General features: G+C 36.6%; 1 protein-coding gene across 4 annotated transcripts in view; it reads left to right on the forward strand.

Annotated features, from left to right (window-relative positions):
• Nucleotides 1-20,124, forward strand: part of LOC140136955 (dynamin-1-like) — a 105,042-nt gene that overhangs the window by 55,074 nt on the left and 29,844 nt on the right. For 2 of the 4 annotated variants that reach the window (XR_011856793.1, XM_072158614.1), the window contains exons 9-13: nt 4,084-4,222; nt 6,153-6,310; nt 8,785-8,851; nt 15,386-15,499; nt 19,101-19,210. Coding sequence is in view for 3 of the 4 variants with exons in the window: in XM_072158614.1 (XP_072014715.1) it covers nt 4,084-4,222; nt 6,153-6,310; nt 8,785-8,851; nt 15,386-15,499; nt 19,101-19,210 (588 nt within the window). In the remaining variant the exon portion in view is untranslated. Of the gene's footprint in view, nt 1-4,083; nt 4,223-6,152; nt 6,311-8,784; nt 8,852-9,771; nt 9,827-11,869; nt 11,934-15,385; nt 15,500-19,100; nt 19,211-20,124 lie in introns of all 4 variants that reach the window. The other 2 variants (XM_072158616.1, XM_072158615.1) reach the window with 2 other exon arrangements.

Raw genomic sequence — 20,124 nt, forward strand, 5'->3', positions numbered from 1 at the left:
TTTTGTTTGTTTGTTTTACTGTATTAAAGAATACCGACCCTAATTTGGGAAATGCCAGATAAAGTGGTTTTCCCCCAATTTGACATGCTAAAGAGTGATTAAAACAGTTTCTTCGCACTTCTAAACTTAACATGAATGAAGTGGTATACATACAACAGAAAAATACCCCCAATTCACACATATTTGGGCTATTTGTTAAGCTAATTAGGAAACATATTTTGGCTATGAAAAAAACAATCTTGACCGACTGACCCTACCCCTTGGAAGGGATCTATTGACAATCAAACAATTTTTTTTTCTGGCATTAGTGCTGTTATAGCTTGAATGAGCACTGATAGTCATTGAGAAGGAACAAGAATATCACAGAAATGCTAATGTTCTTGCCAAAGTGAAGAGTTGTTTTAAATGGTTAGTTTGCATGTTGTTCATCTTTTGAAAAGATAACATTACATATGAATACCTGAGTGGAAGAAGGGCCCAACTCCACCAAAAATGTTTTTGAGAAAAACACAAAAAACTGAATATTATTTTTGGTTTTCCAGGCAGAATCTTTCAATCTTCAGGGGACCTTTAATATACCAGCATGCATTTATTTATCCATGTGATATGAAATATTCTGTTACCATGGCAACGCCAGAGGTCTTTGTTCGAGCTGGAGTTGGGCCCTTCTTCCACCAAGATAACTGAAAATGTTTGTTCCCCTGGCCAAAATGTTATAAATAGCTCAGAAAACTGGCAGTTACACAAAAAAGAAGCATGGACTTGGTTTAAATGAATGTTTATTATGGTGAATAACCAAAGTAGATACTCAAAACGTTTTTAAAACACCCACCCCTATCATGCCTATTCAATATATACAACGCCACACTTACGCAGTAAAAGATATATTATAGGTAAACTCTGAGTAACCTACTCTAGCACCAGATTCCCCAATCAGACACTATACATGATAGTAGCAAATTACTCTGTAAGTTTGCATGCCACTGCATAGATAATCACACTATTTTTAACACCCAACCCACTCAAATATATACAATAAAATCTTCGGTGACGTTTTTTGAGTCAACTTTGTTTGCTAAAATATATAAAAAGAAATCTTCCAAAAAGGCCAATCTGGGTCGGTCAGGCCCTTTCTTTGTCTGAATAACAAGTCTGCAACAAACTAGCAGTCTCTGAGTTCTCATATTTTTTCAGTTCATCCTCAACAGTTCTCAGTTCTCATAATCAGAGTTGTCCTCATCGTCATCATCTACACTATCAGCTGAAGTGACTTGATCTACCAGTTCTCTGGTAGTTTCATCTAGGTACTTTTTGAGTTTTTTAATGTCACCCAGTTTTTCTGGCTTGACTGGGATTGAAGTTGAATAGCACTTAGCTGTTGGCAATGTCGGTCGTGCATTTGGTTTTAGTAAGCCAAACCTCTGTGCCCCCAATCCCATCATGCTCTTGGACACTTCGACTTCATATGGGTGAGTTGAACTGTACTTGAAGTGTTTATATTCTGACACCTTGTACTTCTCGTTTCCTCGCTTGGTAGACTTCTTGAAGAACTGCTGCAAATGTCCACGAAAATCTTTAATGTAGCCTTGCTCAACTCTCTCGACCTCAAAGGATTCTTCAACCATAGAGATCCACTCAGGATACCATTGTACCGTTTCTCTTCTTCGTTTCTTCTTCTCTATAGTTGCAAAATGTCTGTCACATGGAAGAAAGCTATGGCCTTTGATAGGCAGATGGTGGTGTACTTCATCAAAGCGGTTATTTTTTGTCAGCGTGAACAGAAACTGCACCATTGTATGGTTATGATTTTGTCCTCTGCACCCATCTGAATACAAATTCAGCTTCTTGACGCCATCTGGTATCTTGTTGTCAATGTAATGCTTCAAACACGATACTACTTCATTTACCCCACGTCGGGCAGTGGTTTCTGGCCACATATACATGGTTGATGTTTGACTTTTGGCACTGTATATACAAAAGTTATAAAGCCATAACTGCCTCATGTAAAATATTTCTCCCACTGGAAGATGCGGATAAGGTATATTCTGTTCAAAATCAAATGCCAACGTTTCCACTTTTTTCATCTCCAGTTGCTCTCTGAGAATCTGCATTCAGTTTAGTGTAATATGACTGCGCCTTGCGCTTGTGAAGTCTGAGTTCCGTTTTCAGATGCTCTCTGGTCGCAGCATGTTTTTCCACCTGGATCTTGACCTCAAATTCTGCGCATGTACCACACACATCAGTACGTGGACGGCCAAATCCGTAGTTGAAGTTGTCATTGAAGTATTGAAGGTACTTGTTATACTTTATTACACATGGAACAGACTCAGGCTGTATGCCTCTCTTCACCTGCAGGTAAGAATCTGGAAAATGTCTTTCCAAAAAGAGGACGTACATTTGCCTCACACTTAGCTCCGATGCCAAATACCGTCGCTTGGTTCTTTCCCTTCCATAATGAGAAACCCGATAAGGAAACGACCTGATGTGCTGGTCTATCATGTGCTTAAGCTCTTCTGAAGTTGCATATGGCCTGTTGTTGTGTTTTCCACGACCATCAACAGGAACGGTTCCTGAAGCTACCGTACTTGCAACACGACGTACTCTTTTCACACCAATGCCAAAGAGACTTGCGTAGCCTTCTCTACACACTACTTTATAGTCATCTCCATGTTTTACCTGAAACACAAAATATGAGACAAACAAGTATCAACATTTTAAGCCTTCATGTTATACTAGCTTAGTATTCTTTTTCACTACCAGTGATTTCAAAGAAAAACTTCCACTACATGTCAACCTATAGTTTTAAAAGTGGAAGATGCATAAGCCATTATAGATCCTATATTAAAAAGAAATACCTTGTAAACAAGTGCAACACTCCGTGGATTTCCACGGCCATTTGATGGACGTCTACGCTGAACTTGTCGTGGAATGATTCCCCCAGTGAGAAAGGCATTTTGGGCTGTGTGATCTCCAAGTTTGTTGAACTTGCGTATAAGCATCTCCTTGGTTTCATCACTGAAATAGGTAAGGCATCGGCGACGGCATCTAAATAAAACAGAAAACTTCTATTACGTTCCAACTCTAACTTTACGGTTATAAAACACGACAGTTCTTACCATTAGGCCTACTTGCATTGTGATTCGATCAAAAATGAAATAAATAAATAATAAGAAACGGACCATAATTTCTTTGTTTTTAAAAAGTTTATTATCTAACTCCTCTAGCCCACATTATTTATATGGCTTGAAACTTACCGGCATTTATCTCCACTCTGTCTGGCTGGCACATACTTCCCACTAGTACTAGTATACTCCTTACCCTCTGCTTTTAACCTCTTGTTCTTCTTCTTCTTCCATTCCTCTTCATGTTTACGTCTTTTTCCATGGATTTCATCATCACTGTTGTGATCACTCTCACTGTGTAGGTCTGCCATTGCTAAGTGTGGACTGTGCGTGTGTGTTCATGCGGTGGCACTATACCAGTATAGTAGAAGAAAGGCCCAACTCCTGGAGTTGGGCCTTTCTTCCATGCATATCACGGTTGAGTACCCTTGAAAAGGCTGTATTGAGTGTGGATTTGAACCCGTCTTTCACACATAAGGTAGTACTGTCTATTAGCAATAACATGCTGGGTGTAACTCAATTGGTCAAAAATGGTGGAGTTGGGCCCTTCTTTCACTCAGGTATTCATATAGATGTGAGAATAGACCTTTCTAAAGAGCGTTTTCAAACAAATATGCGTACATGCAAAGACCAGTACCTCCCTGTTCCACAAACATTACAGCAAAGGCTAAGTCCTAAATATAAGCTGTTAATGTACTGAAACTCTGCACATGATGCTGAAGAGGTACCAAAGCGTTCAGAACCTGATTGGAAAACTTCGTTTTGAAAAGTCTATTAGTTTATCAGTGTACAGGATGATGTCTGAAGTGCAAGGTATGGCACTCTGCAAACAGAAGAATTCTGCAGAATCCGGGCCATTGCCTTTATTGCATTGTGTGTATTTTGCTCATCATAATGTGAATGTAAGTACAAGATGCAATATTTACTAAAACACATTTTCTCACCACTTATTATCTTCCAGGGTTGGTCTGTTCACCCCAGATATGGCATTTGAAGCAATCACCAAACGTCAGATCCAAAGACTCAAAGAGCCATCACTCAAATGTTGCGATATGGTCATACAAGAATTAAACAATGTGGTCAGGCAGTGTGGAGAAAAGGTAATTTAGTATTCATGTTGGTTTTCATGGAGCAGTATGGCACACTGGTCGTACAAGATGTCCCAAGTTCAATATCTCCGCTGCCCCCCCCCCCCACAAAAAAAAATTCAAATTTGCTCTCCCTGTGGCTTGTCTGAAAAAGGTGTGAAACCATATGATACTGGCAGTTCCGATAAGGGTAATGCCCAGTTGACAGGCTGCACTTTGCTGTCCTATAAACAATGCCCTGAAATGCTATCTACTGCGAGTCCACGACCATTCACAAGGTTACTTGACCGGGTTGAAGTTTTGTCAGCATTGTCTCATTGATTTTAACAGTTAATGCCTAAATATGTTTGACATAAAAAAATTAAAAAAATTGATCTTTTTACAGACACATTGACTGTTTTTGTGGGGAGGATGACAGAAATATCTTTATTTTGACTTCAAAGATTTTGAGTTTTAAAATATATGTCCTGTTAGTGGGTATGATCCAGCTAGGGACCTCATTGCGACATTTCCCGCACCTTTCCCATACTAAAATTATCCTGAAGTTCCTTGATGACACCATTTAATCATGATACAGTTGAGCTAGCCAAGAAGTGATTATGTTGCAAAGAAAATTTCATCATTTTATTTTGAGAAATTGAGTTGATGAGGAAATAAAGTTTGTATTTAATTGTACCAAGCACCATTTCAGACAGGACTGAAGTTAGTTTTGGGAATACAGATGAATACATACCTGTTAATGAAATTTATGCTGTCAATTCACACATCACTATTTCTATCCCATTTTGGTGTGTGCCACGGTCAAAAGTGAAGCTCATTCAGTCATAATTTAACCAGCATGCAGTTATTATGAATGTATGTGCACATTTTCAAATGTTAGAGTCATAATATAGGATCGTTTAAAATGAGTTTGGTCAATTTTTTTTCAAACCTGATTTTTGTGTGTGCATATTTGTAATGTTTACACATATCCCAACTTACACCTAATTGGATTCAGCCAAATTCTTTGTATTTTTGGACAACAGAGCAAGTTTGAATTAAAGTCATATTATGGCTTTAAATCCCCATAGATTACAGTTAAACAGCTAAGATAGTGGGTTTTCACTTTTCTTTCATCTTACTTCAAATGACCACAAAACTTCCTGAAATTGTTACGAATAATATTTTATAATATTTGGCAAAGAAGATCCAAATTGAAATTGGACCGAAATCATATTATTAAGGTTTTAACTCTTAGGGATTGCTAAGTTAATAAACATGAGATGAAAATTATGTGAATATCGATTATTTTTTTGGCAAGTACAGGTAATGTTACACATGTATCAGTATGGAGTCAAATGATATACGAAAGGAAGTAATCAAGTTTGAAACAAAGATTAGGTTACTATTATTGTCTCAACTTGGCTACAGATGATGTGACAATAATATGGATGTCATTTGTTAGTATCAGTGGCTGGCTACTTTTGTTACAATTGGGCTATGCCATGTAAAATCCACACTACCCCTGTGGATGATTTTGGAAACATCTTCCACAGAGGGAGGTTGAATTTCAAATGAAATGAGCGCATTAGCAGCTCCATTTGAAACTCACCCTCTCTCGGTAGAAGAAGATTTGGGTAAAATCTTTCTCAGAGGGTGTATGAAATTCATGGAGCTGCCCAATGTGTTCATTCCATTTGAAATCCATACTCCTCCTGTGGAAGATTATTCCAAAATCTGGCAGGCAGGCAAACAAAAAATAGAGTACAACACATACACACGTTAACAAAATCTTAATTAATTCACAAAATAAACAAATATTACAATATCTTTTGCAATATAAAGAAGATTGCTGTACCCACAAGAAAGCTCAATATAACTATTTTAAAGATAGCAGCAATAATAGCATGTAGATGTCAATAATAATCTGAATTTAGTTATTCTCATGTTCTTTGTGACATAGATGGCACGCTATCCTCGTCTGCGAGAAGAAACTGAACGCATTGTAACAACTCACATCAGGGAACGTGAACAGACCACAAAAGATCAGCTATTGCTGCTGATTGATCTGCAGCTTGCATACATGAATACCAACCATGAGGACTTTATAGGCTTTGCAAAGTGAGTAGCACAGTATGGCATGAGCTTGATTCTTCAGTGGTTCTTAATGTAAACTAGCAAGATGTGCCGGGAAAATCAGTTGCTGGTGCCAAAGTTGCATCCTCTAGCATGCATCTCACTATGTTTTACTTTGAGAAAGCACCCGAATAGTATGTCGCAAAGTGCTGTGTACAGAAAACTTAACCACGATATTGTTTATTTATCAGAGATGCCAATCTTCCGATTTAAATCGAAATTCCGATTTTTTTGTATTTTTAAAAAAAAAATCAGTTTTTCTTTTTTTTTTTAAATTTTCAAAAATATTTTTGGACAAAAAGCAAGTTATAGACCCTAAATTACTTGTTATTCAAGGTTGGCAACCATAGAAATACTGCTATTTCAACAACAAAAAATTGCCAATTTTATTTTACAAAGTTGGATAAAGTTGTACATTTTGATTACTTTTGCTTCTATTGAACAGTCAGGAACACATTGAATTAATATACATTGCTAGCTGTTCAGTAGAAGTAAAAGTAATTAAAATATGTACAACTTTATCCAACTTTGTAAAATAAAATTGGCAATTTTTTTTTTTTTTTTTTTTTTTGAAGTAGCAGTATTTCTATGGTTTCCAACATTAAATAACAAGTAATTTAGGGCATATAACTTGCTTTTTTGGCCAAAAATATTTTTTTGAAAATTTAACAAAAAAATAGGGGGGGGGGGGTCAAAATTTGATGAATCATCGTTTTTATATTACGCATTATATATATCCATGCAGCCATGTAGGCTATGTTATTAGGCCAAAAAATACTTTGGAAAATGGTCTCTCATGTACAAAAGTATAGGAAACTGAACATTTAAAACCACTTTTTTGGGATGAAGGAAGCATTTTTTTCAAAAAGTCTAAAACTGGTTTTTATGTTAAAAATGGCCTTTTGGGGTGCTAATTCTGCTAAAATTGCCTGGGCTTAGGTACCTAATTTGCATATTTTATGGTATAATTTTGAGAAAACAAGTCTTGAAGAATATTACATGTATAATAGATAGTCTTCAATACTGCTATCTAGTTGTTGTTTTTCAAAATAACCTTATTTTTTAATCCATTTGAATGTGATTTTACCCTCAGAAATGGTGTCTCCTGCAGTGTAAAATGTGTAGAAATCCTCTGGCTTTGGTGGGCTTCGCCCCCTCAACCCCCACCGGGCCTTTGCCCCTGGACCCCACCAGGGGCCCTTAAGCGGGCCCCTGGACCCCCGGCCGTGGGGGCGAGACTTCGGTCGCTTCGCTCCCTACGTTCGCAAATTTCAGATTTTTTTTCATAACCCATTGGCATCTCTGATTTATGCAGAGGAATATACACAGTCAGAATCCTGTATTGACAACCTATAGAGTACCTTCTTTGATGTTCGAGAAGTATACACACAGTGGTAATGCATATGTGAGCATCCAGGGTTATTATACCTTGGGCATATCTTGGCTGTCCATAAATGAGAAATCTGACTGTGATACCTTCATATTGGTATTATAAACTAATTATTGATGAGGATGGATATTGGCTTTATTCAACACCTGGGTGTGGAGGGGGGGGTGTTTGTGGGGTGTGTGTGAGACCGTTTGTAAAACATGCGAACCAGGGATTCGGTTGCGTTCCATCCCGATAAACTGGGGATACGCCTGCAAACGGAGATATCCCTGATTTTCTTAATATGCTGATAGGGCTGTATAGGCATTAGTTAGACATATGGGGGGGGGGGTGAGATCCCCCTAATGCATAGTACAGAATCGGACGATATACACATATCTGATTCCATACTATCTAACTGGGGATACACACACATGATTTTTCCCAACAAAGTGGGGACATATCCACACATGCATAGCAACATAGCATAGCATAGTCGCGGTTATATAGTCCCAGACAGATGGCTACTCAAAGATGTCCCCGATGTACTTACTTTACAAGTAGGGGTGTTATGGGTGTGTGTGTGAGAGAGTGTGTGGAGGGGTGCCTGAGCAAATATTTGTCCATGCTTGCTTTGATTGGTTTGATTTATTAATAACCCTGGGGCCCGTTTCACAAAGACTTACAATCAATACTAGGGAATCGTAAGATCGATCGTATTCATAAGGCTTTGTGAAGCGGGTCAGGTGTAGAAAATACAAATACAAAAGCAAATTATTGTACAGCTTATAATGAAAATTGATCGGGTTTATTATAACCCAGGTGCACAGAATACAAAAAATATAATGCAACATGTAATGAAAACAGAAGGAAAAATTAGAAAATTGCTTTTGTTTTTGTATGAATTTTTGTGTTTTAACTTAAGCCAAGAAGGTGTGGGGTGTGTATGGGGGTGCGTTCGTTAGCACATGCCAGTGAGCCAATGTGCATTTTCATCCACACTTTTTGTTTAATTTTGCATCTTTTAATTACAAAGGCTACTTACTAATGACAAATATTTTCAAGTAACATATCTGACATTTACTCACAGTGCTAGTACCCAACGCCAACAGTCTAATCGTGGCTTTGACCAAATAAAGAAGAGCTTGGGGAACCAGGTAACATATGTGGTCGGCCAGTAGTCACGCAACCAAGATATGGCGCCCTCATATACGTAGTGGGCTCCTGCAGTGCATAACTGAGCATGCCTTGCATTGAGTGAAAGCTGATGAATTTCTGGATATTCAAAAGCTGGATTTAAATCAAATTGGAAAGATTCAAATGCTATAGATATTATGCTATGGTCCAAATTTGGCAAGAATCTGAAAATCAATTTATAATTGTTAAGTTCCTCATGTTATATACTTTCTGGTATAATTTGGATTCATTTAAAACCATGTATTTAATTCACATAGCATTTATATTTTCTTCTTGGATGTGATTCAGGAAATCTGTTTCTGGTTCCTACTAAATGTGACATATTTGAAGCTATGGTAGTAAGCTTCCTGTAGTGCAATTCAGTGACTTGTACATGTACATGTACATACCAAACATGTGTATCTGGCAACTGAGCAGATTGAGTAGGGACTGCCCCCTGGTTTTATTTCTTCCCCACATTGAAAAACGGCCTGTCCAGATTTCTGAAAGTTTGAAAGGACTGACAAAATGTCATCCACAATAAAATTCTTCAGCATTATTGTTTTTACAGTCAAAAGACAAAATTATGCAATAGCCTCATATGTATCTTACCGATGCTCACTCAAAGCCTTAGGGTGGCAACTTGTCTCAATGACCAGATTACTGATATACGCCACAGGAAGCAATGAAAAGACCACAAAGGCTTTCAAATACTAACAGACGACAGTAATATGAACAAACAAAAATGGCAAAATAAAATTATTTTATGCATCATTATTTCACAATTTATCATGATACATCCAGAAATCATCAGTTGAATTATGACAGATTATTTATTTATTTATTTATTTTTTTGAATTGTGCCTTGGATGATGCATTTTGCACCTACTTATTTTTCCAGCGCCCAGAATAAGGTGGAAGGTCCCGGAGTGAAGAAACAGAAAATTGGCAACCAGGTAAAACCTGCTGAAGTTGTCGCCGTTAAAACCACTATCACTTCGCAACGCTCCAATATAGATACTTATATCTGTGCTGTGTTTATACTTTATTTATTGTGTGCCAAACTTTCTAGCATGCACTATGTATTGTCTTTGGGAGTTTTTTTTGTTGTTGTTGCGTGTTAAAATTCACATGTTTTGGATTTTTTTTGTTTATTAAGATAGGGAAGTGTGATGTACATATATATATATATATATATATATTTCTATGCATTTTGCTGCTTGTATTTTGCAGCGCAAAAGTAAATCTGAATCCCAGTTTGCTGTTAAGAAGAAGGTTAGCCGTGGCGTAGGCAACCAGGTAACCACGGAAACAAAGAAAATAAACATCATAACCACCACCGATCTGCTTGTTTTTTCTTCCCCCCATTGATTTTCTATGTACTAATATCTTTTCAATAATAGCGGGCATGTGATCATCATGGTGGTACATCCGATTAAATTTCTCAAGATCTTGCTTTATTTACAGCTGTACAGCTCTGAATAATGGACAAATTCTTTTTACAAGGTGTTCGATTGTAGAAGTTCACAATGCCGGCTATTATTTGTACCCAACTGTTTCGCCCGCTACTTGACTAGCCAAGTCTACAGTTGGTCACACCCATGCCATCTATAATACCTTTACATTAGTCCTGCTTTGTCTTCAAACTTCTAAGTATTCTCATCCTAAGGGTTGCAGGTTCTTAGGCTCATAAAATGCACACCAATATTTGCACTTTGGTCTCTGATAGTAGCTCTACTGTCTTAAAGCACTTTCAAATGTGAGATAAACATATTACACTCAAAGAGCGAGGGGAAAAATACGAATCCTGTAGTTTGAACTATGAGAATAGAGAAGCTTGGAGTACAGATTTATATGATGGTCTGGATGTTCTTTGCTACTTTTCTGAGTCTTTTTTTAAATTGACATAATGGTAATTTACACAGAGTACAACAGCGGTGAAAAGTGGTATTACTGCAGTTAATTAATGGGAAATTTCAAGTGCAGAATAGAGGTCCAAAAAGTTATGAAAAAACTATCCCACTCACATGAGAATTGGTGTGGCTCACACACAATGTGTGAATTTTTTTCTCATAACTCACAGTCCCTTGCAAATTTTCATTTTTGGCCCATTTGAGAAGGCTGGTTTAAATGTTGGATCAAAGGCATTAGGCTTGGGGGACAGAGTGTCCCCAATACTGCTTTAGTTTTACTGGGCTGGACAGCTCACAAAACATGGTCCTCCGACAAATACAATGTAACCTGCAGGTATCTCAAGATACATTGCAAGCAAAGTTCTGCTCACAGCTGAAATTACACCACTCGCCCACAATCCCTAACAAAGTCTGATAAATGCCACGTAGTCCTTCACAAATAAAAAACAAGTCAAACTTTTGGGCCTATTGTGTAAAAGCAACAGTATACTGCTATTGAAGAATAACATTTGATCAATTGAAATCATAAAGGTCTTTGAAAAGTAGTTGAGAACATCTAGACCACCATGATCCCATGTAATTAGTTCTAAAGGCAGCATTTCTGACACATTACCAATTCATTGTAGGTGGCCATGCATGTTTTGTGTTCATTCTAGTTAACACAGTAAGTTAAACATTGGTCAATTCTATTTGAAGTCCATACACCCCCTTTGGAAGGCATGACCTCAATCTCCCATACAGGGGGTGTAGATTTCTAATGGAGTCACCCATTCAGGTAAGCCCATTCGAAATTGGGGGTATATGTTTTTCAAGTGGAATAGCCCATACTGACAGATACTGTGTCTTACTAGGCAGGACAGATACTAAATCATTCTCATGTAGTAATGTTGAAAAGAAAAGGAAAAATGTGTCAAAAATGCTGTCTTGCTTGTGTTAGTATGCCTTCTCACTCCACATTTCGTTATCCGATGATTAACCCATGCCTGGACTGAACTATCATTTCTATTGCATGATACGTCAATCACATTTGGAATTGGGTGTGTTTACCTTTGACCTACTGACCCCTGACCTTTTTTGATGCTGTAGTGCTGCCGCTGCTAGTAACAAAAGGACTGTACCATCTCAAGCCACTCGCAAAGTGGGCAATCAGGTACTTGTAAATAGCCCATTGTTTTTGTATAATGGGTATGTACATCTTATAGCAAGATCAATGTTATCAAATGCTTTAGCTAACCCTGCTTTTTTGGAAGCTCTCAACAAAATTATAAACATTATAGTTGTTTCCTGTGGTTGATGTTATTTTGCACACAAAAAATTAAAGAAATAAATAAAATAGTTTGATATGATTGAACAGCTCTGGGAAAACCAAAATATATTTTCATATTGATAATTGATTAATTTCAAATTTTTACTAAAATTAGCAATTATTGTCATGTGCTAGTAACCCTTTGTGCCTCAGTTATGCGTTTTGTTGCACAGAGATTAACACCATGTTTTTATTTATGTATTAAGCATTGTGCAAGTTGTTTTGGTTGATATTATTTTACTGACAAAATTTAACAATGGGTATTTACAATTATGTTCAGTTAGGTAAAAACATATGAAGAGTCAAGGTACATATATAGTAATTGTGTACATCCATATCAAAGGGATGCACTTGTCGCCTGCTACATGTGTCTCCTTTTATGTAGTGGCGAGGAATAAATACCAGACTCATCTCAAGTGGAAGTTACTTCAAATCATCCCCAAGTCACATGGTCTAGGAATGTTCTCTGTATTCTTAAACCATGTGACTTGGGGATGATTTGAAGTGACCACAACTTGAGATGAGTCTGGTATTTTTCCCAGCTAGTATGTTAAAAAAATACACATAGCAGCAGACAAGTGCATCCCTTTGATATGGATGTGCACATTTATTCTTTCAACAATTCAAGTCACACGGGGCTGATTTCTCAAAACTCTGCAACACATCTCAAATGCTCCAAGCCGTCACATCCGTTGAATTTAGCCCTGGGGTTAAAGCCCTCACTATGATGTGGTGTTAGTGTTAGTGAAATTGGGTTTTGTAAAGCCAGTATCATAATTGTTCAGAGTTCTGGTACAGCAGGTGATTACGGCTGTGTGCTTGAGCATGATGTAAGTGCCGGCAAACAACATGGTCATGCATGGTGCACTAAAAGATCGGATTTGCATGCAAACTTTCAGCCGCTGGAATATGATATCGTACGAGCATGTCACGTTCGTTGGATAGTAAGTAACTCTGAGCAGTTATGAAAACATCTGAAGTTCAAAATTTGCATGAAATTTTACATGGTGGAGGGATCTTTACCTACTGGTGTGACATTGTAATGTTGAGGCCAAGAAAAAAAATTGTTTGCTTGCCCTTAAATGAATTTTAACAATTGGGTCGGTTCGGTCGGGATTTCTTTTTTTTCTTCTTTTTTTTTTTAGTTATTAGCAAACTCTACTGTTTATATTTGTTAAGGCTCAAAATATGAAAAATCAGACAATTTTGGTGTCAAAACGAATCAACTAACATTACAAAACAACTAAAACACAAGCTCTTAAATCCTATTTTCTTTTACATCTTCAGAATGCAAAAATTTGAAAAGAAAAAAAACTTTTTTTTTTTTTCCAAAAATACGGTACGGTATTCTTTTCTACAGTAAATAGAAAAAAACAACGTTTTTCTTATTTCCAAAATTAGGATTGGTCAATTGAGGGCAAGCAAACATCTTTTTTCTTTTTTGGCCTTAGGGTAATATCTTAAATTAAGTACACAATAAAACTAAATAGTATAGCCTTATGCACTGTGAACAAAGTAGCACAAAGTCACGGAAAAGAGCATAAACACATGCACTGTAACTTTTGGGCTGAAACTCTTTCCAACTCGCGTCTGGGTAGAAACAAACTTCTTTTCATGTAGATATTAATATTAAAACCTGTAACAGTTAAGGCACTCCTATGCACCTTATCACCCCAACGATGCACATCCAATCATATTAACCATTTGATCATTTTAATAATCAGTAAGTAGAACCATATAATGGGCTATTCCATTTAAAATCCACACTACCCCTGTGGAAGATTTTGGAAATATCTGCCACAGGGGGAGTATGAATTTCAAATGGAATGAGCATATTAGGCAGCTCCATTTGAATTTCATACACCCTCTGAGAAAGATTGAACCTGAATCTTCCACAGAGGGAGGGTGCGTTTCAAATGAAGCTGCTAATAATGTGTTCATTCCATTTGAAATTCATACTCCCCCTGTTGAAGATATTTCCAAAATCTTCCACAGGGGTAGTGTGGATTTTAGATGGAATAGCCCAATTAAACAAATTCAGTAGTACATACCTAAATAACAGATTTAGTGTAAAGAGTTGATTCTCATCCATCTTGTCAGGTCAGGCATAAATCAATATAGCACTCCTAAAAGGTCACTGGTTCAATTCATTTTTAACTTGCTGATTTGATGCAGTGACTGATTTAATAGTAAATTACTTTAGAAAAATGTGATAAAAACAAATTCCTGCTTGCATGCAGCATTTGTGAGTAGACCTCTGATGTCCGTCATGCTGATGCAAACATGGGCTTTCAAATGCGCAGTAACACCGTTTGGTTAAACCATGTGCACATTAGCATGACATCAAATGATGACTTTATCTGGCTTATGAGGTTTACGAAAAAGATCAATAGTATTTGTATTTGTAGCATATATAGGAACAAAACAAAGTTAGGTTTATTAGATGAATGTGAATGTAATCAATTCCCTCATAGAATTGATAATCATTATTAGTTTAGTGCATGTGATTCACATACATTGAGATTTCCTTAGTTAGCTTAGGTAAGTTACCAATTAGTATGGTAGGTATAAAATGAGTAATTTCTACTAACACAGTAATCAGTTTTGTGGATAATCTTGAAAGAAAGTTCTGTTTGTCATGTAAGCTTACCATAATATTTGTATGGCATTAAGTAATAAAATGCAAGTACCTAACAGTTGTAGCTTAAGCTGATTAACGGACACTGTAAAATAAAATATAAGATAAATAGGATTAGCCGCTATAATTGGTATCAAGATGATCGAAACAGTTTTTGGCAAGATTCTTCAGCGGTCTGCCAAATTTGCACATGGAAGTAGGGTTCTGATTGGCTACTTGAATCACATCGACACCTCATTCGCCGATCAAGCTGAGTAGCATCATGTGGCCTAGTTCTTTTTATGCGATAATCAGGAACAGCAAGCGGACACTGCTGAAGGACCTTGCCAAATACTATAGCATGTAATTATTTTGGTGAAAATATAAATCACAATTAGGGATAACATAGACTAATAATTATATGTATTCTATATTAAGTCTTAAATTATCTGTAATAGTTTTAACAAATAAGAATTAAATATTACTTCAAAATAATTCTAATTAGTTATGAAATACAAAAACTAGACTTTTTCATTTAAACTAACTTAAAAAAAAGTAAGATTAACTTCATATTGTAATATAAGCTCATTTGTAATGAATACACAACATGTGATAAATTCAACGCAAGTATGTGCAATATTAACGTGTGTATTTTAATTTCCACCCCATCACCTAACAGGTTATTCGTAAAGGATACTTGAATTTGCATAATGTGAGCTTGATGCGGGGAGGTTCCAAGGATTACTGGTTTGTTTTAACAGCTGAGTCAATCTCATGGTTCAAGGATGAGGAGGTAAGATTGTATATTGGTTTGTTTTATGTTTGTTTGCATCAGAGGTCTCTTTATGAGTGACAATGTATGTATTTAATGTTGTAACGAGTCAAGTCATTTCATGGTCGAGTCGAGTCATTTCTTGCAATATCTCGAGTCGAGTCAAATGACTCGAGTCACTGTACAATCTCTATGGGAAAACTTGAACATCCAAGTCAAGTCATTTCATTTTTGGCTCTGAGCGAAGCTAAAAGGGCCTAAGTGACCGGAACAATTAGAGAGCCAATTCGGGCATTGGTTTTTATGCTAAGGATGTTTGTCTGTTTGATATTTGGTCTTGAAATTTGTTTCTAAATTTTACTTATTTATTTTTTAATCGATTGCACTCCAGGTGGATTTCAAATACTGTCGATAAAATATGATTTTTGTGTAAAAAAGCCACGATGAACGAGTTGTTTTGTGGTACCTCGTGTGTGCTCGAGATTATTTTGGTCTGTATAATTTAAGTTGCGTGAATGTGACGGAAACCAACGGAGGGTAATTTCGTAAGATTCAGTTCAGATTCAGAAGTTATTTACTATTTCATAACTTTTCTTACCTATTTCTTTACAATTTAAATAAAGAAATAGTTGAGGAATGTCAAAAAATGGTCAAGAACATGTCTAAATCTTGAATAAATCTGAACTAATGAATCGGGTAAATGAATTTCCTAGTGGACTATTTTTCCTTGCGCAAGTCTCCATATTTGTGCAAAAACACGGACCGAAAGTCATTAAGTCATGCAAAATGTTCGTATTTCATCACACTCATTGTAGTTTTGTTAGAATATAGTTAAAAACAGTCTATTTAATCATATTGTGGACATTATTTTGAGGAAAATTATATTTTCAATGAGATTTTACTTTACCCCACTTCGCAAAATTGAACAACTTCCGTATTTGTCCATAGCAAAAACAGTCTAAATTAATGATGTTCCACTTTGCACAACAATTTTATACTTCAGAATATCAAAGATTGATATGTTTTCTCTTGAAAAACAACATGATTTTTAGGCCAGGACTTCTTAAGAAATTCAAGACCAAGGTTTATTTGATCGATGTTACGTCGATGGTCCCGATCTCGCCATGATTTTGGACTGATTGCTTGTTTTATGTTTACAAGCAGGAGGAGGTCATGACCTTTTGGCGTATTGATCGATTCTGATCTGTTCTGATTGGATGGTCTCAAGGTCGTCACAGTTATGAATGAATAATTCAAGGTCATAAGCGGGGGGGTGGCAGTATTAAATAGAAAAGTTCAAAATAATGACTTTAATGTTAGATGATGAACATAATAATAATAATTATTAAATTCAAATGTGACTGAAATTAGTGGTTTCAGAAATCATTGATTGCAAGTTGCAAAGTTTCATGTTTTACTCTAGGCTGTGCAATATTTAATCATGAGCTAAATTTTTAGAGAAATTAAAAGAAATGGCAAGCGATCAATGACAGCAGGGGGGTGGGAAAATCACTTTTTTTAAAAGTATTCCCTGGCCTAATCAGTAAAAAGTTACAAAGATCAATTATTTGACCCGATGGGTGCTAGTTCGGAAACTAGTAACAACTGTCGTAGGCCTATGGGCATGAAACTTGGTGGGTACAGTCAACATTTGGAGTAAAAATTTTGGAAGGTCATTTCGGGGTCACCAGAGGTCATCTGAGGTCAAATTAGTAAAAACTGTCATATGGTCATGAAACTTAGTGGGTACAGTCAACATTTTATAGCCAAATTTTGGGAAGGTCATTTCAGGGTCACCAGAGGTCATCTCAGGTCAAATTAGTAAAAACTATTGGATGGGCGTGAAACTTGGTGGATACAGTCAACATTGAGTCAAATTTTGGAAGGTCATTTTGGGGTCACCAGGGGTCATCTGAGGTCAAATTAGTAAAAACTGTCATATGGGCATGAAACTTGGTAGGTACAGTCAACATTTAGGCTATAGCCAAATTTTGGGAAAGTCCAGAGGTCAAATTGATACAAACTGTTGGATGGGCATTAAACTTGATGGGTACAGTCAACATTTGGAGTCAAAGTTTTGGAAGGTCATTTCGGGATCACCAGGGGTCGTCATATGAGGTCAAATTAGTAAAAACTGTTGTATGGGCTTGAAATTTGATGGGTACAGTCAATATTTCCAATTTTGGAGGGTCATTTCAAGATCACCTGAGGTCATCTAGGGGTCATTTGAGGTCAAATTAGTAAAACATCTTATATGGACATGAAACTTGGTAGGTACAGTCAACATTCAGAGCCAATTGTTGGAAGGTCATTACTGGGTCATCTGAGGTCATCCAGGGGTCATATGAGGTCAAATTAGTAAAAACCGTTATATGGGCATGAAACTTGGTAGGTACAGTCAATATTTTCCCTTGGGATAGGCCTACTATTTTAGTCCCAATTTGTAGTGACATCACTCTGCATGTTTAACATACCGAATTTTACAAATTACTCTTATCAAACAATGTGTTCTTCATGCGCATTAGTACCCCCCGCCATGTGGTCCCCTCCCACATACCCAAGTGGGGGGTCAAAATGTGATGAATCATTGTTTTTATATTATGCATTATATATATCAATTTCAGTCATGTAGGCCATGTTATTAGGCCAAAATAAAACTTTTTTGAAGGAAGCATTTTTTTTTTAAAGTCTAAAACAGGTTTTTATGTAAAAAAAATGGTCTCTTTTGGGGTGCTAAATCTGCTAAAATGTTTGTCGTCCTGAAATTTTAACCAAAAGCACACTGACCGTCAAGGCCCAGGATGGGGTGCCGGTTGGTGGGGGTGGGGTGGGGGAGGCAGTGGAAGCCAAGCACAAAAAATGATTAATTATTGCCTTATTGATCTGCTTCACATATATCAACATCAGCCATATTGGTTATGTAATAAAGCCAAAAAACATTTCTTAAGAGTGTCTCTTGTGCATAAAAGTATAGGAAACTCGAAACTTTATAGCATGTTTTTTGGAAGAAGGAAGCACTTTTTATTAAAAGTATAGAACAAGCCAGGAGCTTTGAAATGTTCTTTTTACCCTCTGAAATGGCCTTTCCTGTGGTGCTAAATGTGCAGGAACCCTCTGGACCCCACCGGGGACCCTTAAGCGGGCCTCTGACCCCCTGGCCGTGCTGGACAAGAGCTCCGCTCGCTATGCTTAGCAAGTTCAGGATTCTTTTGGGTCAGATCCATGTGGCCTAAATAGTAATTCCCAAAATTGATATGATGTATCATTGTATGCTCTGCAAATGAGATAGCTACCAACCGACCAGATGTACCATTGAATGTAATATGTCACATATACTCAAATGATTTCACCTGTTGCACATTCGACTTTCACTGTCACCAAAAAGCACAGAGCCACAGTACCATTAGTGCTCTTGTTGAAAAGTCGAGTCTCGAGTCATGACTCGTCACAAGTCTGGATGTACTCAGACTCAAGGTACAGACTCAAAGTGCCCTCCTTTGAGTTCTGAAGTTGCTGTATCAACTCATACAAAATGTAGAAATGTTCTATTAAATGCCAAGAGGTTATGCTTGATTTCATTTATCTGTTTATTTATTTTGTTTATATATTTTGTTCTTCTTAGGAGAAAGAAAAGAAATATATGCTGCCGCTGGATGGTTTGAGACTGAGGGACATAGAGCAAGGATTCATGTCAAGGAGACATACATTTGGAATTTTCAACCCAGACACTAGGTAAGCAGTATAGAAATAATATGAAATAACTTTTCTGGGCCAAGTCAAATATTACTCCTTGTTTATTTGTTTGTTTGTTTAGAAATAATATCAAATACCATTTCTGGAGCAAGTAAAATATTACTATTTATTTGTTTGTTTGTTTGTTTATTTAGAAATAATATCAAATACCATTTCTGGAGCATGTAAAATGTCACTATTTGTTTGTTTGTGTTTAGAAATGATATCAAAATCCATTTCTAGACCAAGTAAATGTCACTATTTGTTTGTTGTTGTTGTTGTTGTTGTTGTTGTTGTTGTTGTTGTTGTTGTTGTTGCTGTTGCTGTTGTTGTTTTTTCAGAAATAATATCAAATATTTGGTTTATTTTGTTTGTTTTTGTGTGCTTGTTGTTAAGAAAAGTCTGAACCATGGGATGGGATAACTATTGCACCTGATTCCAGACCATTCCCCAATATCTAAAACTTGGGAGTTTTTTGTTGGTTCCTATACACAAAGACAAAATGCAGAACTTTGATAAAAAGAAACAATGTCAATTTCAGAATTTGATTTGATAAAAAAAAAGTGCTTGAAAGAATTCAAAGGGCCAAGCTGTTATCGTAGAAGTAAAGTACCAACTTAATTTGCGCGATTCCATTTGAAATTTCAAATTGCAGTTGTAAATGCTTACATATTATATGGAAACTGATGAAATCCAATTGGATTTTTCACAATTCTGCTCCTATTTCAGAAAAAATTTTTAATCCATTGTTTTTTGGATGAAAATGGTTGAATCTGGAATGGCTGAAAGATTGAATTTGTTTGGATTTTCAAAATATCCAGTTTGTGCAGAAATCATAATATAAAGGGTATCAAAACCACATATTTGATTTGACCTGATTTCCTGGTGAAACTTGCTATAAACAAAAAAAAAGT

The sequence above is a fragment of the Amphiura filiformis genome, chromosome 17 (assembly GCF_039555335.1).
Source record: "Amphiura filiformis chromosome 17, Afil_fr2py, whole genome shotgun sequence".
Taxonomy (NCBI): domain Eukaryota; kingdom Metazoa; phylum Echinodermata; class Ophiuroidea; order Amphilepidida; family Amphiuridae; genus Amphiura; species Amphiura filiformis.